The sequence below is a fragment of the Rhododendron vialii genome, chromosome 12a, assembly GCF_030253575.1.
Source record: "Rhododendron vialii isolate Sample 1 chromosome 12a, ASM3025357v1".
NCBI classification, from domain to species: Eukaryota; Viridiplantae; Streptophyta; class Magnoliopsida; order Ericales; family Ericaceae; genus Rhododendron; species Rhododendron vialii.
Genome location: NC_080568.1, coordinates 17,957,188 through 17,981,325, shown reverse-complemented (window position 1 = coordinate 17,981,325; position 24,138 = coordinate 17,957,188). Strand labels below are relative to the sequence as shown.

The 24,138-nt window shown below is 37.1% G+C and overlaps 2 protein-coding genes across 7 annotated transcripts in view; both read right to left on the bottom strand.

Annotated features, from left to right (window-relative positions):
• LOC131310037 (DNA polymerase zeta catalytic subunit-like) overlaps positions 1-12,884 on the bottom strand; it is a 46,360-nt gene extending 33,476 nt beyond the window's left edge. Inside the window, exons 1-11 of one of the 5 annotated variants that reach the window (XM_058336823.1) lie at positions 12,264-12,884; positions 11,629-12,181; positions 10,984-11,007; positions 9,365-9,850; positions 9,161-9,241; positions 8,596-8,717; positions 8,419-8,506; positions 8,225-8,290; positions 7,870-7,945; positions 3,847-3,948; positions 3,202-3,346 (exon numbers count right to left, since the gene is read on the bottom strand). The gene's annotated coding sequence lies outside the window, so the exon portion shown is untranslated. The other 4 variants (XM_058336824.1, XM_058336826.1, XM_058336825.1 and 1 more) reach the window with 4 other exon arrangements.
• Positions 12,885-19,690: 6,806 nt separating this feature from the next.
• Positions 19,691-23,807, bottom strand: LOC131310036 (uncharacterized). 2 transcript variants are annotated; one of them, XM_058336821.1, is made up of 2 exons: positions 23,386-23,807; positions 19,691-20,005 (listed from the first exon to the last, which is right to left on the bottom strand). In XM_058336821.1, exons 1-2 carry the CDS (start codon positions 23,732-23,734, stop codon positions 19,989-19,991), a joined length of 366 nt encoding a protein of 121 aa, XP_058192804.1. In that variant the 5' UTR covers positions 23,735-23,807; the 3' UTR covers positions 19,691-19,988. The 2 variants fall into 2 exon arrangements, with proteins under 2 accessions (XP_058192804.1, XP_058192803.1); XM_058336820.1 differs by having other exon boundaries at positions 19,923-20,565.
• Positions 23,808-24,138: the final 331 nt, after the last annotated feature.

Genomic DNA, 24,138 nt, shown 5'->3' with positions numbered 1-24,138 from the left:
GGTTTCTGGAGTTCCTTATGCTCATATTACTAAGTTTTACTTCACAAAAATGATTTTCGTATTCTTTGTTTGACAACGATTTGGGTTTAAGGTTCTTCATTTGTTTAATAATGATAATAATTGGTAGAGTATTATTGGTAGTATTATGTCTTACCCCGTATTGGCTTATGTAATCTGGTACTGAGTAATAACTCTTTGCGTTAGGGTTAATTAATACCCTAAACACTTTCTCTCATCTCTGTCAACATGGTATCAGAGCGGCTAGAGCAGCTATATGGGCTTAAGAAGACCCCTAGGGCATGGTTTGGCAAGTTCAGTAATGCATGCAGTATTGAGCTTCGGCATGCATCTTAGTATCATTCTGTACTCTCTAACATTGGACCGAGGGAAAGGATTGTTGATTGCCTACATAGACGACAATACCATTACGGGTGATGACCAGAGAATGAGTTGAAAACTTTCCTACATCACCAATTTCATACGAAGGATTTGGGAAAACTATGATATTTCTTGGGCATTGAGGTGGCACGATTCAAAGATGGTATTAGTTAGATTTATCTCAAAGGAAGTATGTGCTGGATATTCTTAAGGAGACTCGTTTGCTAGGGACTAGACCTGTTGAGACACCTGAGGCTCAGGTGAGGTGAGGTGCCCTCAAATCCTCATTAGTATAGTTGTTTGGTTGGTAAGCTAAACTACCTTACGATTACATGTGCTGATATCACATTTGCAGTTATGGTGATGTCTACTCGTCTTCCACATTGGGAGGTCATTCTTAGAATTGTGAAGTATCTCAAATCCCATCCAAAACGTGGTCTATTTTATCAAGCTACTGGACACCTACGTTTTGAGGCTTTCATAGATTCCGATTGGGCAGAGGACCATCTGACAGGAGATCCACTACTAGATATTGTATCTTCCTTGGTGGAAATCTCATCAATTGGAAGAGCAAGAGGCAGATAGTGGTTGCCTACTTGCCTGGTCTAGTGCGGAAGCAAAGTATAGAGCCATGGCTCACACGACGTGTGAGATTGCATGGTTGCGATATTTTCTCGATGAGATAGGATTCAATGTGCAATTGCCTATGAATGTGTACTGTAATAATCAAGCAGCAATTGCCTATGAGAGGACTAACAATATTATTGGCATATGGTGTGTGAAAGTTAGCTAGCGAGGGGGATAGCTACTCTATTTGTTTCATGTCACAGTTAGAATTGTTATGTAACAAACTGGAACTTTGTGATATCTATTCTCCAGCTTAAGGGGAAGTGTTAGAGAGTTGTTAGTAGTATTATGTCTTATCCACGTTGGTTAATGTACTCTTGTAATGATTAATAACAATCTTTGTGTTAGGGCTAATTAATACCCTAAACAATTTCTCTCATCTCTGTCAACAATAATAACAAACAAAATAAAATAAAATAATAGGGAAAGAAACACACACCTGAAATAGAACCTGAAAAGCCATAGTTTGCTATATCATTAACCTAGGTTGAAAATTAATCAGGGGCAAAGTTTTCATAAGCGAAAGCGCAAGGCAAGGCTGTGACCTCTCATGAGGCGAGGTGTAAGCCTCAAAGCGTTGAGTCATAAGCCTTAGGACTTTTTACTTTTCATTTATAAAAAAATAAAATAAAATAACATAAAAATACCATAAAAGAGGGGATAGTTGTCTTAAAAATGCCATAAAAGAGGGGATAGTTGTTGTGCCATACAAAGGTGCCTCACGAAACAAAACAAAAAAAATAGTGAATGTTGAGGCATAAAGCAAAGTGCATTAATAGATCCAACTTTAGCACTCCAAGACTCCAAGTTAGTGTCGCAAAGAAGAGCAAACCCTTCGTGTAAGCCGCAACAACTCACAATGAATCGATTTTTCACTTCAAAAAAAAAGAGTGAGAGCATCTCCAATGCATACTCTATGTGTCTCCAAATCTCCCTCTATTCCTCCATTTTTGAGGAATTATTCAATCCAACCCATCCTTCATATTTGCCTCCATTTTGGAGGATTGATTTTCATCCTCCATACTTTTTGAATATAAAACTAGAGAAATAATTGAAGTTGACATTTAAGTACACAATATTGGACTCAAAGTGAGATAAATTTTGAAATGAAGATGAAAGATAGAGATTTATGGTTGGATTGAACATGAATAGTAAACACCTCTAAAATCACTTTTTGAATATAAAACTTTATTTTGATCCTCCCAAATAGAGTTATAGAGGGCATTGGGTTGGAGATGCTCTGAGAGCTTCCATAATCTGGACGAAAACAGCATGAAAAACGTACACCTCCAAAGGATGGGCGAACACCTTTGTGATTCTCTATGTAAAAATCAACGCCCAAGAGCATTTTTTCTGTGCCTCACCTTGAGGCAAGCCTCAAGCGAGTCCTAGAAGAGCAAGCTAAAACTTTTCTTATAACCCATAACAGCCATAAAATGCAACATTAGGCTCTTAAAAAAAAATCAACATGAGCAAAATAGAAGTGTGGCAGCATCAAACCACGAGCATTAAACATACCTCAGAACGGACCAGAACTTCAAATGAACCTAATCTTATTGTTCGATTAGTTAGGGTAAGAGTTTTCATAAACACTATAACCTAAAAAGGATCCCAACTGATCCACTTAGTCAATGGCTGAATTAAAAGTGATGGTGGTGATCCATTTGGCATAATCTGACCTAATCCACATTATTATCATTAAACAACCAACATAAACACGTATGGTCTACTTTTTATCCCAACAAACCATTACACCACCAACCCCCAAACCCCTTCTCACCTCTACCATGAACCAGTTGCTAATTTATCGTAATGTCATGTCTTAGTATTCCAGGTCTCCTCTGGTAATGCACGAAGGCCATGGTTGAACTAGTTAAGAAGTGAGAGCCCAAAGACTTCAAGAGTAATTGGTGAACTTAAAGCAAGCATTATGCTTTTCAATGCCTACTTCTGCTGCTCTCGCTCGGTGACAACCCTCCCTGAACCTCTCCAACTTGGTTTCTTACAACTCAAATAAGAACAAGAAGTCATTGCACCCCACAAAGGAAATTATCAAAGTAAACAGCAGATTGTTTCCAGAAAGCAATAGAAATTGTTAACAAATCATGAATATGATGATTGTGCAGCAACATTCTCGTAGTCAACAAGGATAAATGCATCATCAGAAACCATCAGAGTTAAACAGGAGACAAAAACCTGTTGGCTCCTAGGAGAAATGGCAACATAATTTTGTGTGCACGCCACTCATAAGCATAGATTCAACACGATACTGTGAACCTCGAGAAATAGCAGAGAAGAAGTCAATCCCAAAGACACGGGCAAGTTCTAACGTTCGGTTTATCTGCAAAGTCATACATCAAGTAAGGCAACATTTTTACTTTTCTACTCACACTGGCTAAACGAAAATGAAGGAAAGACGAGATATGCTTTCTTTTCACCTCAATTAACTGAAACTAATCAACTTTAGTTCTTAAATCTGCTAAAAATAAATAACAATCAGACTCTCAGATGGAGTGCTGCGGAAGAAAAGGCAAGTTAACAATGAAGAACCCCCATAGATTTCCAAAACAATAACTTGAACTGACCAACAAATTAACAGTGACCAGTTTTTTATTATCAGTTAAATATTTCACTCGGATAAGGTAAAGACAAATTGAACAAAACGACCTTTGTCATTTAGTTTCAGAGGGCTTGGATAAGGCAAAGACGTTGGTCATGTAGAATAACCAACTGTTAAGACGTGTAAAACTAGAATGTGCAAGAGAATGGTTAATGTTTTGCAAGCATCATTTTAACGGATTGCAATACTATATAAATAGGCAGCAAAAATAGGAACATAACTTTAGATAAGGAAGCAAAGCCCAGATTGATCCACTCAAATACAAGCACCAGCAGCAGAAAGCAAAGCAGAAATTCCAAGGCATTCCTCTTGCCATTGTGTATCTGCATGTAACTAAAGAAACTGTATAAGATCCTAACTGTGACCCTTCTATACCCCCATTGAATCTGTCCAAAGCTCAAACAAAACCCTCCAAACTATTGTAAGATCCTGGATACATGCACAACCAACGAATGAGATTTTGCCATCATGTTGAGGGCAGAAATCTAGTGGAATGCATGAACTGAAACATTAAAAGAACACCCAAGATATGAGTTGTTTCATCTTCAATGTTCAGACTGGCTAGGATAATTAGATTAATTAATTCGAATTTTAATAGTCTTTCTAAGGCATAATGAATCATAAAATTTGTCACCCTTGTATATAAAAGAATAAAAAAGGAAACAAAAGGAAGCAAAAAGATAACCAACACGTGGACCTGGGGGACTCGGATCCTTTTCCCATATTCCTCTCCAACCATCTTTCACAGCTTTTAATCCTGAGCTGCCACCGCATTAATAAATACGACGGTTGATATGAAGCCAACATCACCACTTCCACGACGCCGTTTTGTTTTTCCTTCAAATGCAAATTGACGCTGAACCGTTCTTCCGTCATACTACAACCCACTTCTCTCTCAAGCACTTTGATATTATTTTCCGTAGCCATTTTTATGCCCACCATGTTCTATTTCTCCCGATCCAAAAAACAAATTCTCTCGCAGATAAAGAAAGCTCTCTCTCTCTCTCTCTCTCTCTCTCTCTCTCTCTCTCTCTCTCTCTCTCTCTCTCTCTCTCTCTCTCTCTCTCTCTCCCTCTCTCTCCCTCCCTCCCTCCCTCCCCCCCCTTAAGTATTTGATTTTAAGTATTTGATTTTACATATATGCTCATGTTATGATGACTAAGTTGGTTGTATGTGGTTTTCAAACAGTTCCCATCCAGGTTAAATTTGAGGGAAATAGTACTCCTTCCGATTAGCGGCGTGGAAATTGAAACAAAGTCCTGATCTGTTTCCAAAAGATCCGAACAAAATCAAATTATATGAAAATGACAGCAAAAAAAAAAGTTAATTGATTGGAGCTCGCTCCTAACTAAGATGGGAGCTTATCGGGCTGTTAAGAAAATTATTCTCTAGAGAGTTATGTCATTGTTGAAATAAGAATATGAGAATCATATTAGTCAAGAAGTTTTGCAAATTGAGAACATATAACTTCCAATAATTACACTTTAAGATTGGGAAAATTTTCAGAAAGTATCACTTTTCCTTTAATGGTTCAGTATTTTACATCCATATTTTTATATAATCGATATACGCTCTTTAGGTGCTCCCAACCTTAGGAGCTTCTAGGTGCCTCCGCTCCCCCGCTTCCACTCCCACTCCCGCACCAGCACCCGCCCCCGCTTCATGCTACTAAGATCTGGACTGCTCTCAAATCTATACACAGGGTTAAGGCTCCCTGCCCCGATGGGTTCAACTCTGCTTTTTTACAAGACAATTGGGCTACTGTGAAAGAAGATGTGGTGGCTGGTATCCTTTGTTTTTTTGACACTGGAGTGATGCCCAGAGGATGGTACTCTACTGCTATTACATTGATTTCCAAGGTTGCTGCTCCAATTTCTATTAGGGACTACAGGCCTATTGCATGCTGTAATACAATGCATCTCAAAAATTCTGGCTAATAGGCTCCAACCAGTTCTCTCTACAGTGGTTGGTCCCTCCCAATCTGCTTTTATTAAGGGCAGATCCATCATGGATAACATCCTACTAATGCAGGAGTTAGTGAGAGGTTATCATCGCGATCAATGTCCTGCTAAATGTGCTATCAAGCTGGACGGGATGAAGGCTTATGATAGTGTCAACTGGGCTTTTCTTTTTGAGATTATGCAAGGCATGGATTTTCCTTCACAGTTTTTCAACTGAGTTCGGACTTGTGTCTACTCCATGCTATTCAGTAGTCATTAATTGGGAATTGAAGGGCTCTTTTCCTGGGAAGCGAGGGCTGAGACAAGACGATCCAATCTACTCATATCTCTTTCTTTTGGTTATGGAAGCTTTCTCTGCCATCTTGCAGTCAAGAATTAACCTTGGGGGTTTTCTACATCACCCTAAGTGTGCTAATATTAACATTTCTCATCTGATTTTTGCTGATGAGATGTTCATTCTCTGTGGAGCCAGCCTTCAATCTTTTTCTACTATTGATGTCCTCTTAAAGATTTCTATTCCTATTTTGGGTTGCAGCCTAACTACCAAAAGAGTGCTTGTTTTTTCGCTGGAACTAATGAAGACTTAAAGCTGGTTTTAAGAGGTATTCTGGATATCCCTGAGGCAACATTAGCAGTCGAGTACCTAGGGGTCCCTTTGATATTAACTAAGGTATTCTGATTGTGTGGTTCTAAAAGAGAGAATGCTCAAGAGAATTCAATCTTGGTCCAATAAGTTGTTGTCCTTCGGGGGTAGAGCTCAACTAATAAGTTCTGTCCTATTCAGTATCCAAATCTACTGGTCGTCCATTTTTATCTTGCCCCAAAAGATCATTAAGGAGATTGAAAGCTTACTTAGTGCCTTTCTTTGGAAAGTCCTGGAGTTGAATCTACAGGTTCAAAAGTTGCTTGGGAAGCAGTTTGTAAATCTAAAAATGAAGGTGGTTTGGGTTTCAAAAGTCTCAAGGAATGGAATGAAGCACCTATGATGAGGCATCTATGGGCTATTTGTAAAAAAGAGGATATTCTCTGGGTCAAGTGGATTCACTCTTATATGATCGAGCATCATTGTTTCTGGTCTATGAAGCTTCCCAATGACTCCTCTTGGACTCTCAGGAAAATTTTTGGACTAAGGCAGGAAGGGCAGCAGTTCATTAAAGTTCAGATTGGAAATGGTCTTACCTTTCTTTGGTATGATAACTGGAACTCTCTTGGTCCCTTGTACCCAAGATTTGGAGATAGGGTTGATTCTTTGTTTGGTAGATTACTACATGCAAAGGTCAGTTCTATTATTCATGATGGGGAATGGAGTTGGCAAAGGGGTAGAAGTGATCTTGTTAGGGAAATCATTGCTTCCACTTCTCATGATCTTGTGCCTCATATGGATAGAGAAGACAAGAGTTTTTTGGTCCTTAAATGGCAATGGCTGCTACTCAACTAAATCTGCCAGGTCAGATATTCGGTCATGTGCTCGAGAAGTGGATTGGCTCCACATGGTCTGGTATCAGAAATCAGTTCCAAGGTGGTCTTTCATTCAATGGATTGCTATTTTGAATAGGTTGTCCACGAAAGATAGGCTATCTGCTTGGGGTGTTCTAAATGATAGGGAGTGTGTTTTATGCACTGGGGGTTTATAATCTCATGCCCATTTATTTTTTGATTGTCAGTTCTCCTCTAGGATTTGGCTTAGCATTCGAAGCTTCTATGGGATTTTTCCTCGTGCTTGGGATTTACATTCAGAAGTTCAATGGGGCATTTCCAATTGTAAGAGAGGTTCTATCCAATCTCTCCTTTTCAAACTTAGCCTCTCTGCCTCTATCTATTACATTTGGAAGGAGAGAAATAATAGAATCTTTCAGCATATTGGACATGATTGTGCTGCTGTTGATAAGCAGATTGTGAATGAAGTGAAAGCCTGTGCAGTCTCATGGAGGAGGATTCCTAAGACTACTGAAAATATTAGGACTTATCTGGGGTGGGGCATTCCTGAGATAGTGTTTGGTCCAGCTTAAATCTGCTTTCTTTTGTCTGGCTCCATTCTTTAATGGGCTATGTTTTCACTGTTTGTATTTGATTTTCAGTCTTGTATTGTTCAGTTCCTTCTCAAGGCTTTTCCTTGAGTTTTTGGGCATTGTCCCATTATAAAATTGCCCTGTTCCAAAAAAAAAAAAAAAATTGAGCATGTATTTTCAGGGTGAGAGGAAGGCCAACAGAGGTAAAACGAAGGCAGTACCATAACATCCTCACATGAACAAAGAAAAAATAGCTAGAGTATCTTGTTATCACCTGTAATAGCCACATATTCTTTGAAGGTGGCGGTCAAGGTAGAAAAGATAAGAATACAGGGAATTGCCCATTGAATCTGTGAAAAAAAAACCCCTCTTTCATGTGGGAGAAACATCTTGAACAAATGAACTAAATAGATAAAGATAGCCATATACTGTACGTTTGCGAGACAAATGAACTGAACAGAATCACGCCAATAGTACAACTAAACAGAACCTGATATGTACTGAAAGTAAACAAAGAATAATAGAGAATAAATGTACTGAAAGTAAACCTGATATGCATAACCTTCTTTAATCAAGCAGATTTATCAAATTTTTGAAGAATAAACAACGGGTAACACAATGAAACTTACATCATCGTAGATGAATTTGCATTTCTGGCAAAAGTACTTCCCCATGCAAACTATGTCCAGTGTGTTCTGTTCAATCTCATAAATAAGAGAAGGGGGTATTAGCAGGTAAGAATAAGGGAACAAATCTTATCTCATCTCAACAGGGTAAAGAAGAGCAAAAGAGGAAATAGCAAATAAAAGAATAAAGACCACACCTTTGCTTCATTATGGCTATGCCTACATTATAAAATCTCATCACAATAGGGTACCCTGATTTTGCATTTCCTCCTGTAATGAATGCAACTAAACATCCCAACCCATCACAAAATTATCAAGGAAAATACACTAATCCAAATAAACACGAATAACATATCGAATTCGAAGAGAAATACCCAAAATTTCCAGATTCAAGCTCCATTGGAGACTCATTTTTGGTGAATATCTCTAACCCATGAGAGGAGGATGATTGATGCTCAAATTCAGTCCCCATTCTCTAACCCATTTGAAGAAGTCTCTGTACAAAGCAATCATCTAGCAAGTAAACCAAAAAAATACAAAGCTTATCTAAACCAAATATGCTTATTTCCGAAGGAAAAATAATAATCACCTAGTAGGGCATTCTTTAAAAAATCAAAATCAAAATAAAAAATCAAACCACTGGTACAAATATATCTCCATAGACTAAATACTTTTTTTTTTGGCCATTCGTTAAACCTAATCTACTCTATCCTAGTGGAATTGGGGATGGGTGCACAGGGGAAAAATATATCTCCATAGACTAAATACATTAATTCACAGAATCAAATTTGTTAACCAAATAGCATTCTAAACTATATATTCTTTGATTAAAAAAAAAATATCAAATCAGTCCTCATCTAGGGTTTAGGACCCAGAATCAAATTTGTTAACCAAATAGCAAAAAAAGAAGGAAAAAAACCATCTTTAGAGTTCCATTACAGGTACAGGGAGCCTCCATCTCATGCTCTTCATCTTCTTCTCGACAAATCCTGCACTCCCTCACAATCTTTTTCGAACACCCTTTGCCTCCGAAAAAAAGAATAACTAATTAAGTTTAAATATTGATACTTTGATTAAATGATACACAGAGATTAAAATAAAAAAAAAACTAATAAAAAAAAAACTAATGACCAAAACCCTAACCTGGTATGCAGAACCTTCAGTAGTACCTCCCAATCCCAAAATCATCCAAAGTAGTCTTCCAAAAAATAATAGCCCCACTCTCCCTTAACTTCCTCACCGCCATGGTGTCGAACAGCACTGGATCCGACCGTCGTCGGCATGTCCGCTGTACAATCCTTGATGGCAACCAAAACTCCAGCCAGTGGGCCCACCTCTTTGTTCCGCTCAATCTTCCTGTCGATCTTGTCAGCCTCCCTCAACACGGCGTCGGACACGTGGAGGAAGCTGTGGACGTGGGGCTCGGTGCGCGGAGGAAGGTCGAGGGCAAGGAGGAGAGAGGGGTGTGACAAAATCACAGTCCACACTTGCGACCATAGATGGCTTGAGATTGCGTCAGAGAGAGAGAGAGAGAGAGAGAGAGAGCGCTCTGTTTGAAGTTTGAATGGAGAGAGAGAGGCGTGGAGTATTGAGACGGTTGTGTGCAGAGGAAGCTCCTCTCTTTTACACCTTTATGATCCCACAATCAGGAGCTAACAGAAAACTATGGAACAGATCCAAGGGCTGAAAAATATAGGGATGCATATTTTCAAAAAAGATGAGCTCCCTTATTATAGAGATTCTCACAACAGGCTACAGAAATATCCGAATTTTGATTCGCAGAAGTAAAAAACTCTGACGGGTTACTAGGAAATGAGGTGGTAATTACGTAGCAACAACGCACTTACCCTTCAAGCTCACCTTCCCTAAACATATGGTAATATCTGTTGTACACTACTGCACCCTTTTATCATCTTTTTTGGCCAACCCAATTGCAAGAGCGCAAGTAGAAGCTCCACCAACTTCAGCACGGTGAATAAGGCAAATGCCAAGGGACGAAAAACTCTTGCCGGTTTTCAACATTTTTTCCATTTTTAGCTGCCAATAGGGTACCTTTGCTTCAAGAAATTGCATGCATTGTTTGGGAACCTTCGTAATCAAAGAAGTATCCATGATATTTTTTCCTCCCATACTATTTTCCTCAGCTTCTAGGATGCTTTCCAAGATCAAGGATGGAGGGTTGCCCATACAAGGGTCACTTGGTCCTATCCACTCCTCTACATACTTATCTATCAGTGGGGTCCATTCATTAACCAATGACCTATCCTCTTGTTCCATAGCCCAAACAGTAATCAGAACAAGAACGCCCTTCTTAACAACTCGAATTAATTCATCTATTGCTTTTTTCCTTCTACTCTCCGTACTTAGGTGATGTAACACAGCAATAGAAATTGCAGCATCACCAAGGCAACAACATTCTAACCCATTCCTAGTCCTTCAACCCAACCACCGATGCTACCAATCCAATTCAGAACTAACTTCGTAAAAAAATCAAGTAAATCTGTATGAGAAGCTATAGAACTCCATTTTTGAAGAATCCGATAGCACTGGAAAGGAGTCAGGTTGCATTACTCACCCAAAAAAAAAAAAACTAAGAGTGCCTTGGCTGCTTGGCAAACAAAATAAGCAGACCAACCAAAAAGTATTTTCCCATCTTAGCATTGGGAAGAAAGCCAAAATGACAAACTATGAGTATCTGTACTGTAAAGTCATTAGTTCTAACTCATCAAATGGAAATAAAAATACAAGAAATAAAATCATACCTCCATCGAGTTACCAAAGCATACCTGGACAAGACAAAAAAATCAAAGAAAATTACTTTTATCACAAAGCTAGATTTCTGATCTAAAGGAGAACTAACTATCAGAGCGAACTTTTTTTTACAATTCCCAATTTGTGAAAACAGCAAAATAAGTGGTGGTGGTGGTGGTGGTGGTGGTGGTGGTGTTGGCCAAACCAATCGAATCCTCTTCCTATCATAACATGTGAGGGAAAATAAGAAACAATCTATATCCAAAGAAACGACACACTACATATTTTCAAATAATTACGCAACTTGAATACCATGGTTGTAACTATCTGCCTGTCTTTGTTGTTTTTTTGAAAAAATATATCAGTACACCCCTAAAACCGAAGGGCGTGGTTTCTTTCCGTCCTTTAGGCTGGTTTAATGACATCTTAACAAGTATTAAGGACATACAAAAGGGAAAAAAGTAACCATAGCACATGTGAATTAGACCAAAACCCTCAATAAAAAGAAGAAAAAAAAAACAGAAAGTCACTCACAATTTGCACTTCCTTGTTTTGTTTTACCCTTCTTCTTCACCAACCCATCGAAAATATACAAAACCCACCTAAATCACAACTTGAATCCAGTCGAAATCATGAAAAAGAACTCAAAAAATTACCTTTCGGGGGCTTTAATCCTCGATCTGCATCACCCAAATAACAATAGAGCTTTCGTGATAGAGAGCGGTACCAACCCGCTGAAAATACACAAAACCCACATCACAACTTATTCCAAACAAAATCATGGGAAAATAACTAAATCTCGTAGGTCAAACTGGAAATCCTCATGGAGATTCTACAAATCAAAGCAACTTGAAACTTCATACTTTTGTTTTGTTTTGGGGTTGTTTGGTTGGCAATAAATGAAAACAAGGAGAAGATGAAGAAACCAAATCAGAAAACGAAGAAGTAATCGAAGAAAAAAAAACACAATGAAGCAGCAGACAGAGACATCCAGTCATATCCTACATTACAAGCAAAACTATTGAAAAAATGTAAGAGATCGATACCTGTGTTTTTACGGAAGAGGAGGAAATACATAGAAACCCACGGATTCGGCGACATAGTGTGCAAAGTCAGAATCGATCCTAAAAATATTGGCTGCGTCGTCGCCGTCTTTTTCTCCTCCTTTCTCTCCCTCTTTTCCTCCCCATCCAGATTCCTTCAAGATTTCTGAAATTCCATTGTAGAACAATGTTTACATCAAAAGAAAACCCTAATAGAAGTAGATAAATGTGAGGTTCTGATCAAAAACCTTTATTATTTAAATTGAAACTTGACTGCAAAACCGCTCCCTTAAAAACCCACACCTATCCAAACAGCTATGCCTAACCCTTCTGGCGATGTCGTCTCCAATTTTCTGGCGATCTTGGAAGCGAGCGAACTCGCAGCGCCGGTGGCGCGGACGGAGGATGCATCGCCGCCATTAGCAGAGGTGGTGGATGTAAGTTTGGAGCCTTGAGTTCGTCGATACCATGGGAGAGGGAGAGAGGAGGGGGTTTTGTCTGTGAGGGGTTTCGGGTGTGGGTGTGGGTGTGGCCGTTGTGGGTATCGGTTCAACGCCACGCGGTTCGCGATCGGGAACGGGAGGCAGAATCGAAATCCAGCCATTCAAGTAGTTGGACGACGACGAGGAAGGCGAAGAGAAACGAGTTAACGGAAACTGGCGAAGAGAGGAGCCAGAGAGGCCGTTAATGGAGGCGGCAAAATTGAGCGATTGAATGCGGCGGTGTAGATATGGGATTGAGCGTCACGGTGAGAAAGCCTTGGAGGAATCGATGGAGAGAGAAGGAATGCAGCGCTCTGCGTTTAGAGAGAGAGAGAGAGAGAGAGCTGGAAGAAAGGAGCGCAACGCACAGACAGAAATATGAAGAAACCGTTGGGATCCCAACTGCACTTGTAATACAGTATTTCCTTATTTGTAGGGATCCGTTTGTTTGTTTCGTCTGTGGTTTCGGGTGTGGGTGTGGCGGTGTATGGGGCTGAGAAAGAGACTGTGTAAAGATATTGTTAATTACGGATGATTTTGAAATTTGAATGCCAATTATTAGCCAATAATGTTGTAGTAAGTTCTTTTTTGTTACTCCAACAATTCTTATTGTAGTAGTAGTAAATGCGCTATTTTTCTTGTTTCCAACAATTTCTTTTTTATCGGTTCCCAATAGTTTTTTTTTTTTTAAATCCGCAACAGATCTATATTCGACATTTAAAAAAATCTATATTTGAATCAACTACAACAGTCATTCATTACTCAACTTTTATTGCACTTTTTATACTGAACTAATTTCGTGGTTATTTTTATAAAACTTATTTTGTTTGGATAGTCCACAAGCAACAAATAAAAATTAATCTACTTGTGTCACAGTAAACCAACAAAACGGACAAGTTGATTAAATTCCTTTCCTTGAGTTGATGGTCTTTCATTGGCAGCTCTAAATCTTATCTCATGTTTGGTTTCGGTTGCTCTCTCTTTGAAGAAATATCATATTATATATCAATTTGGATGTCATTATTGCAGGTTTATGCCAGCCGATCACCAATGGTCCAAATTGTTAATATTTGATCCGCTGCAACAGTTTGTTAAAAAATATCATGGTAATAAGTACAAAACTTTATTGTTTTGGAATTCAGTAGGTGATCAATTTGGTTCACAGCAGCTATTCTCTTCTCTTTTTTTCTTTTTCTTTTTTTATACTGCTATGAATTTTGTGCACCTCCCTCCATCTGGATTCAGCAGCAATTGGTATTCTGTTATTTGGCTTCATTGTGTATAGACTTTTTTTACTCTCTTCATCTCCCTCACCTCACCTAGAGACATGAAAAATTGGAAGAAGAAATTGTTAGGACAATTTGATTGTTTTCCGCTGGAAGTTCGATTGCTTAAAGGAGGAAGCTATGGTACACAGGGTATACCGTATGTCTAAATTATGACAATTTGTGATTTTTATTATGCCGATTTTTGGTTTTTGAATGCATATTTATGATTCTAGTTACAACTTGTACATTAAAATTTACCTGTTGAACAGGTCATTAGCAGGTTACCCATAATTAAAAAATATTGTTATTATGTAACCATAATTATTCGTACCGAAATTCAAAATATTTATACCCTAACTAAATATATGCGTACAATATCAAAAATTAAATAATGTTACCCACAAATGTTATAACAATACCATAAATTGGCATTATCTTACCACAATGAATCGTACTAATTTTTTTTTGACTCGTATGATATTCCGTAACAAAATCAAAATATGTCGTACCAGAATCAACAATTGTTATACTCAAGCCAAAAATATTTGTAAAATGTCACAAATTTTATAAAATATCCACAATTATTATGACAATGCCTAAAATTGTCATTTTCTTAACACAAGGTGTCGTATCAAAAGAAAATATATTTAAATATCACAAATTATATAACAAACCATAATTATTATGACAATACCATAAATTGACGTTTTCTTACTACAATGTGTCGTACCAAATGAAATTAATTAAAATATTCCGTAATAACACATGTCTAAAATACCCCAAATTTAGTAATATAATCAAATTTGTTATGACAACACCATAAATTGATGATTTCATACCCACAACGTGTCGTATAAAAAAATTCAATCAGAATATTCAATTAACGAGTTATAATCAACAAAATATCATACCACAAATTCAGTAATATAACCAAAGTTGTTATGACAACACCATAAATTGGCGTTTTCATACCCACAACGTGTCGTATAAAAAAAATTCAATTGAAATGCTCAGTTAACAATAGTTATTATTAAAAAAATACCATATCGCAAATTCAATAATATAACCAAAATTGTTATGATAACACCATAAATTGACGTTTTCATACTCACAACGTGTCGTATAAAAAAATTCAATCAGAATATTCAATTAACGATAGTTATAATCAACAAAATATCATACCACAAAATTTAGTAATATAACCAAATTTGTTATGAATACACCATAAATTGGCGTTTTCATACCCACAACGTGTCGTATAAAAAAAATTCAATCGGAATGTTCAGTAAACGATAATTATAATTGGCAAAATACAATACCACTAATTATTTTCAATTCCCGCCACATTAGTTTTTAAAATTTTAAAATTTCCACCATATTATCTTAATTTTCGATTCCCTCCATATTATTTTTTCAAATTCTTATTTGTCCCTACACAATACCTCAATAATTTAAACTAAAAATGAAGTTCTCGCACAAAATTTTCATCCAAGAAATTCACCAAAAAGTAAGTACTATACCCAAATTTTTTAATACAACTACAATTTTCTCTCAAAATATTGTCTAAATCAAATTATTTCTCCACAAAATTTAATTCAAAAAATCAAAATTCCTTCGTGGAAAAATGAAAGGTCACTAAAAAAATAATTATGCTACTGTCTCAAATGCATACACTTTCGACACTAAAATGGAATACAAAAAACTAAGTGTGAATATCAAAAAATAGATTGTGAAAATTACTCCCCTTTTTTGTAATTGGTGAAATTAATTACATTAATACCCAATCTTATTAATATTCAGGGCAATGCACTTAACAATTGGCACTATATATATTTGACACATGGATCGGTGTCAAACCTTACATTATGCATACCAATCAAAATTTAATGGTGGTCCTTGAAACTAGGTCGTGAAAGTAAAATCTAAATAATTTTGTAAGTTTATTGTCATTGTATTTTCTTTCAAAAAAAATTATTATAGTCGACATATTGATTTACACCAATGACATAGGCTATAATATGATCTACAAGTGTAGGCCCAGCACTAGGACAGAGGCATTTGAGGTCTCTGTCTTCTCAAATTTTTAGCCTGAAAATAAAGCCCATGCATACAAGAAAATATTATATAACTAATAACCTTTAGAATTACAAATTCTAAATTATGTACCATAGTGATAAAGTGTTGGAGTTTGGACATTTATCTAAAAGATTTGGGGTTCATGTCTTACACCCTTCGTTCCTATTTTTTTTAAAAGAATGTTGTTATTTTTTAGAATAAATTTTATAGTTAATCCTTAAATTTTCATACTTCAACAAATCTCATCGTTCAATTTCAATACAACATTAAAATATAATAATGCACCATCTGAGCCCCACGTAAGGTGTTTTTTTTATTTTATTTTTTATTTTATCAAAATCGTTTATCTTTTACATAATATTAATTAGGTCATTCGTACCAAGAATGAAGTTAATGGCTTATAGCTAGACACTTAATTGGATGAAAAATATCATTCTATTATTCAATTTGTGTGCCGATGATGGAGCTTTCTAAACCTGATTGAGAAAAAAATTTACGTAGGTGACTTAATCAACAAACATAAAAAATTCAACGGATTTGATCGTTATTATTGTGTCACAGTCGCATGGCTACATTACATTCAACTATAACAGAGGACTAGATTTCATACCAAATACTATAAATTGACTGTACAGTTTAAATGTCGTTAGTGAGTGTATTTTTAAAATGATCAATCAGGACTGTTAGGATGTTAAGTTATACAATATTTAATTTGTGATATTTTAGACATGTATTTTGTTTGGGTATAATAATTATTGATTGTGCTACGATATATTTTAGTCGTGTATCTAGTATTTTTTGATCGATTTCTTTTGGTTCGACACATTGTGGTAAGAAAGTGTCAATTTTTTGTGTTGTTATAACAATTGTGGTTATGTTATATAATTTGTAGTATTTTACACATGAGGGAGAGGGAGAGAAAGTCAAGGAGGAGTGAACAACTTGTTACCTGCTGAGCCCTTTTTTTATTTTATAAATTGATTTAATAAATGGGTGATCCGGATTATTTACTTTGAAATCCAAAGGTTTAAAATCATGATGCGTACGGTACACCTCCTAATAAGAGGTGTGTACCATAGAACTACCCTTGCTTAAAACAGTGAATGACGTTAATGATTGGTCAAGATTTTGGGCCCATTTTTTATGCATGAGATTCATGATGGTTTGAATCTTCCAGTTGATGATGATGGAGTATGTTCCTTCGGAATAATTTATGTGAATTTTCCAACTGATGGACGAGAACATTTTGCTGGTATACTACTACAACGGTAAAGAAACTATCGAGTATTTCGGTGGTTGCTCTTTGCCACCATATGGAGTGACTTTTTCTAAAAATTGTGTGCCACTTTGGATTCCAGGGAGTAACAGAACTTTAGTTTCATCCTATATTTAAAGATTCCAGGATCAATTTCATAGAAAATTTTCAAATTGACCGAAAAAAAATAGTGTAATTAGTGAAAACATTTTGAGTTGTGCAGCGACCCGAGCATCTTTTAACAACCCTTTATGTCCGCATTCGTTCATGATTGCATATGTACCTCTTAGCTTGGTGCCTTGCCACCCTTATAACTTTTCCAAGTCATAGATTGCTCATGTTTTGGCTGGGAGAAGTTCCAATTTAGTTGGAATGTCCTAAGTTTGCTTTTGCTATCATATTCCCCTAACGTTTTTTTCCCCGAACTTACGACTGAACAAGACCGTCAGCTCCAACTTATATAGCCTAAGAATAGGGTCCCCTATTCTGTTTATATGCTATAGGCCCATAGGTGAAGACAAAGCCTGAGTACATGATGTTGGGGATGTTAGGGCTATGGCAAGTTTCGCTGCTCATTTTATTCACTAACTTTCAAGACAGATTAGTTCTGGTTTTGGGTTAGTTGACACCTATGAATTAAGCACTATGCTTTTGAGTGATCTTTGACGTCAGGATTGGACATGCCGACAACACCGTCACGCCGGGTACATATGGGCTACTCCAATTGGCATGTCCTGTTAGTTTTTTTTTTTTTTTTTTTTTATCAACAAAAAATTTTTTAATCACCGAATTCGAAAATTTCAGAGATTATAAGGACAAAGGCACAAGAAAATTAAAATTACTTAATCTCCATAGGTACCCGAGACCCAAGCGCTGGTCAAAGACCAATAAAACACTAAAAACACCCCAAACCCGAAAAACTACATGTCTCTCGATCTGTCACCACACCTGAAACACACCCATGCCCAAACCACCATTCCACCGAAGAACCGGAAACTAAAGCACTGCCGTCATCGCAAGGAGCCGTGAACCGGCCGTAGCAAGCATGGCATACATATAAAGCAGATCGGGTACCTCGTATCTCAAGTCAAATCGAACCCCCTATATACTGTTCCTATTGGAAATATAATTGACTACGATTTCGGGACAATAATGGAGACATGACATGATATTACTCGATAATGTAAATAACTTTTTCTAATGGTTAAAAACTAAAACAAACATCTCTTACATGAACTCCATGATCCAAACACAACATTAGAGTCATGCTTGAGGTCAAACTCATTGTTCCCTTGTGAACTTCATGAGATCATTCACGCAAAAGATAAGGCATATCCAACAGTTTCTCTATTATTATTGTTTGAAGGCAAAAAGATTTGAGCGTGAACATATTTATGAAAAATGATAAATACACTATATGTGTCATTTTAGTTTATCATATATACAGGTAATTGAGGAAACTACAAAGATGGATATACTTCTCAAAGTCAAGATAGGAGACAAAGAGATGCAAAGATCAGGTGCACAAGAACAATGATAAAATCACTCTCAATCGTCGGATGAAATCAATCTCAGCCGTCCAATGCTAAGGGTTGAATAGAGGGCGGAGATTTTATGCAGGGAAATGTGTGTTAAATCCAACGGCCAAGATTTATGTAGGGAACATATGTGTGCCACCACACCATCACGATTTGTATTATAGATGCTTTGGATATGTATGTATTAGTACAATTTGCAACTGCCAATTGTGTGTAAGAATGCCTTCTGTTTTTCGCTTGTTATACAAGATTATCATTTGAACATGGATGTAACAAAAATCATCATCATTGATGTTGACAGATCTGATCTGTTCTTGCTGGTTAGTTGGGTTGGGTCATTTTATCCACACGATGGAGTAGTCTTGTTCATTATGGAGGATCTGATCTCTACGCTAGCTCTGCCCTTATGACTACATGAATTTACTAGCACACGGGTAGGAAAAGGCTTTATGAGGCCCCTGTTTGCAAGGTGGTTGCCTCTGTACTAACCTGATAATTAGACTAGGCTCTTTGTTGACACAAGTCTCTCTCTCTCTCTCTCTCTCTCTCTCTCTCTGTGGTGTAAACTTGATGATACAAAAAAACATGACATATATACACGTGAAACAAATCGAAGCTATATTACCGGGAAATGTCGTTAAAGTTTCCTCCTCATTCCATCACCAAATCAACAAACAAATTGTTCCTTCCAGTCTGCTTCTGTTTCTTCCACCTCAGTAGACAAAACCACCTTACAGAATAACAAGCGAGAATAAATTCTTTACACCGCTGATGTAAACATTTGTTACCTCCAAATCAATTGCATTGCGCCACGTCGCCATGTTTTATTAATTGGGACAACTGTTTTGACACGTGTCGCGATGCAATTGATTTGAAGGAAACAAATGTTTACACTGGCGGTGTAAAAAATTTATTCTCATAACGAGCACATGTTGCAAATTCCCATAGGATGAAGATGCCATTTGGGATTTGATAAACAAAGAAGACAAAAAATACGCCAAGATCCTATTGAGACATATGACTAATAAGTAAAACAGCAAAAATAAAAAATAAAAATTGTCTGTAAAAGAAAGGAAAACTTGATTAAGTGGAAATAGAGAACAATCAATATGTTTCCATAAGTATATTAATCAAGACATTTCTCGAAAAGCTTCAACAGTTCACCTTTTTCCCCTAACCAAGAAACCATATACATATCCGTGTATTCTATAATCTGACGAGCATCAAAACACAGCTCCTGCAGCATATTTTTCAAGGAAGCATTCAAGATTTCTTTTTCCTTTTTACGTTGGCAGAAGTAGCATTAGTGCTGCTGAATCCTCCATGGAATACTTTAACCACTTGTAAACCATCTTCACAAGAGCTTCCATGCTACAGCATTGAAAAGTTAAAAGCAATTAAAAAATGATCGTATTGACATACATACCATAGCACGTTTCTGTGCATGAGACATGAAATATATTTGAGAACTGGTAGACCAAAAAAAATAAATCCACAAAAAGAAAAACAGAACATAGAGGATGGACAAAGGCTCCAGCCTTCCAGGGAATTCTAAATCATCCTTGAACCATGATTACTTCCGGTGCTAAGGTTTCTAAGACTGTAGGACAAAACAAGTCTAGTCGCAGGCCAAAGTTAATTAAGATCCCATGTTTTAGTAAGCAAGACCAACATACACTTGAAATTGAGCCTAGTGTCAAGTTCACTTTTTTGGATTGGCTTGAGAAGGGAGGCACCTACTTTCAGGGCTGAGCTTTTCGATAGGCCAAATTATGTGTGATTCATGAAGTGAGACCAACGCACCTGTTTTCATGCCAAGCTTATCGTGACTAAGAATGCAGAAGCTGAAACTGAAACTAGTATGCCGACGAGTCACCAAAGTTGCATTCTTCATTATTCCCTAACTCCTATAATCAGAAGCTTGGTTCTCTCTACATTCCATAAGTTAATAAGCCAGGATTTACAAGTTGGATAAAAAGATTCAAAGATCGATAATAACTTAGAAATTAATCCCCGAAAGAGAATTTTGATGAGACAAATGAAAACACAATCATTTATTGTTCCTCTTAACAAACCTCAGATTAGCCATCTACCAATGTGAACGCACCATAGAAGCATGTTAATCTTTTTCTTTCCACTATCCAAAACATCTCAAAACGAACTTTTCAAGCTTCAAAACCAGATTTTCTACTACCATCAGTTTTTTATAAGTAGAATTTTATACCTCCTTAAGCCTATTGCATTGGGAAACCTCAGATTGGTCTCAAAAGAAATGGAACTTCACCAGCAAACATGTACAGACCACAATCAGTTAACCCACCATAAAATTGTTGTAGTCAGCAGTCGAATTTCACCAAAAAATATGGAAAACATAAGCAAGCAGTCCCATTCGAAGGAAAAATCTGGAGGCATCAACTTAACAATAAGCAACAGATAAAAAGACACTTCGGTTAATAATTCAGACATGCCAAATTAAGGATAAAGCTAAACAAGTAATAATGAAATGGCTGCAGGCAGCCACTGCAATTCATGGGACCAATGGTTGAAGATGGAAATAAGTAACAGAGCGAACAAAATAATACTACGAATATCTATTATAGCTTAAACAGGAAGCCACTCTATAAATTAGGAAATCTAATTACCCTAAAGAAAACATAGTATGATCATAGTTGCACAAGAACCAGAAGAAGAAAGAAAGAGGCAGAGTAGGTTAAGATAAGTAGACAACAGAAAAGGAGAAACATCAGTAGAGCAGTGCGTGACACAAGAGGTTCCACTGTGCATCTTAGATTCCCAAGAATAGGAGAAAAACAAAAGTAACATAGTACACAAGCAAAAATTTTGCGCATCAATGAAATCATGAGCCAGAATGGTAGTTTTTTCAGATTGAAATGACAGGAGCACAAAATTTACAACATTCTTTATTTGGAATCCTATCTGTATAGCACTCAAAAAAAGCTTTAAACAACATAGGAGAAAATACAAACACCAACAAACTTTGCATTAGCACTCAAAACAAAAAGCTTCCAAGAACATAGTAGGAAACACGAACGTTAATAACTCCACATCCTGGCTTTTTGATGTTCCCAAAATAAGCAATGGTTAGAGAAAGCTTCCAAGACAATTTGACATGTTTAGAATTGTATCCAAATACTCCCTCCGTCCCATAATATTTGTCCGGTCCACAAAACAGAGAGGTAAAAATAATGTATTTTTTTCAAGAAAAAATTCAAATTTTTTTCATAAATTAAAAAAACTCGTCAAGATCTAGTAAATTGTTGAATTTTTTTCCAACTTTTCTTACAAAAATTGTATTATTTTTACCTCTCCGTTTTGCGGACCGGAAAAATATTATGGGACGGAGGGAGTAACTTGCAACGAGGATCCTCACAACCTATACATTGATTATCTCCATAGATTAAAGCAGTAAATGATGCATCTATGTCACAATTTCATACTGCACCAAACACGTGACTGTCCTAACCCGAAAGGGCAAATAAATCAGGGAAAGACATGCCAAACCACTTCTGTATGTCCTTAACTAGAAAACCATGGTTAAGGTAGTCTGTTCACCGTTGACACGTAAATTAACATTTTAACAACCTTACATGAGTTAACATAGTCCGTTGCCAGATTGATTACCAGCAGCACAAATAAGAGGACAATAACCATAAACAACAAAGCCAAGGACCCAGGTACACATCAAACCATCGAGTAGAAAGAATATCAATACAAAAGCTGAAAACACGAATAAATCACTAACTTCATTGTTGGGTTTGTGGAGCCTAATATGCACCTCATCACAATTTCAAAGCGTGGTAGTATTTTGCCGACATAAACCCTAAAATAGGTGACCCTATCTTCCCTAGCAGCAAATGTTGTACTCTTCTCCTTCATTCAATACAATTATGCATCAATAACTTATGTAGGCTGTACATATGTACGCCATGCTCTTTTACGTGCGTGTGCCTTTTTTTTTAGTCACTGGTGCGTTAACATATAGATGAAGATAATTCAAACACAACAATGCCAAGAGGCCACATCAGGGCACTTATGCTAATCTAACTGTTTTAACAATACTGACTTTCGTCAAAACAAAATAAGGCTCCGTTTGTTTCGACATAAAATATTTTCCGATGTAAAATATTTTTTATGTAAAATGTTTTTGGCAAAAAGAAAAGTTTTCATTTTTATTTTCTGATGTTTGGTTGATAGGAGTAATTGTTAAGTATTCCTTGAAAAAAAAAACACATTGAACAATCATTATCAATCTAGTTTTTGTTCTCATTACTAAATAAAATAGATGTTGATACTCTGATAAACTCTCTCTCTACCTTGTAACCACACATGTTCCTAAGTCCTAACCCAATTACTGAGAAGAACCCATTGCTTCCATGTAAATTGTATGTAGAGAGAGAGAGAGAATCTAATTGGGGGATTTGAGAAGTAGATACTCCATTCAGGTGGTAATCTAATGGGGGCTTTCAGTGATAGAGGGTTGGTTCGTGGAATGGGCAGTCCGGACAGAGTCCTGGAAATTGACTTACGAAAATTTCCGGAGTAAGTCATTTTCCCCTGATTGAGGGAAAAGATTTTACCAGAAAAATGTTTTACTTATAATTTGTGCAACCAAACACCGAAAAATAGGTACGTTAAAACAAAAAGAGCCCAAGTACAAAAAATGAATAAGACAACAATGACGCAACAACTAATTATATCAACCGGTAAAAATTAAAGATAGGAAGCCCAACCTCGAACCTCCTTGGGCTGTGCAGCCGGTGACGTGGCGTGACAAAGAACGGCGCGCCCGATAATCGACAAACTGGAGAGAATTCCAGCCACGTACAAAACCATGACCAATCCAAGAACCCAAGGCATCAACATGAATCCAATGAAGAAGGTGATCGATCCGCAGAGCATCAGAGTCAGCGAAATGCCCAACAGCAACGACGCGAAACCCGTTGGAGATATCTGCGGCAGTCGCCTTGACGGGGAACCTGACGGAGCCGCCGGCGTAGGAGGAGGAGATCGGAGGATGTTGAGAATCAGAGCAGAAAGCTCCAGGTAAACCCTAGATTGTTGGTGGTCTTGTCGTCTCATCGCAATTTCCTCCTAATTCATAGATATTATCCCCCCCCCCCCCCCCCCCTCTCTCTCTCTCTCTCTCTCTCTCTCTCTCTCTCTCTCCCGCTTTGAATTTCAATTAACAATAGTAGTATAAAAATCAAAAATTCTAAGAGCAGGGAGAAAAATATGGAAAGTTAGGAAGCGACGGTTTGGTCGTTTTTCAGGAATGTTGAATTGAATTGGAAATGCTTGTAATAATTCTAGAGAGAGAAAGAGGAGGGGGAGTAATATTATTGTTCTGTTTGGTTGGAGGGAAACACAACTGAGATTGGGCCGGTTTAGATGACGGAGATTGGGCCTTATCTGTTTGGGCTCTTCAATTAACACGTCGGGGGAGCGCGTGTGTAACACCATTACTAATTTATCTAAGATCATGT

Coding starts and splice junctions, on each gene's coding strand:
- LOC131310036 (XM_058336820.1), bottom strand. CDS start 23,734: ATGAGACGACAAGACCACCAACAATCTAGGGTTTACCTGGAGCTTTCT. Junction 20,566..23,385: donor ACAGCCCAAGGAGGTTCGAG/GTTGGGCTTCCT, acceptor TATGGAATGTAG/AGAGAACCAAGCTTCTGATT.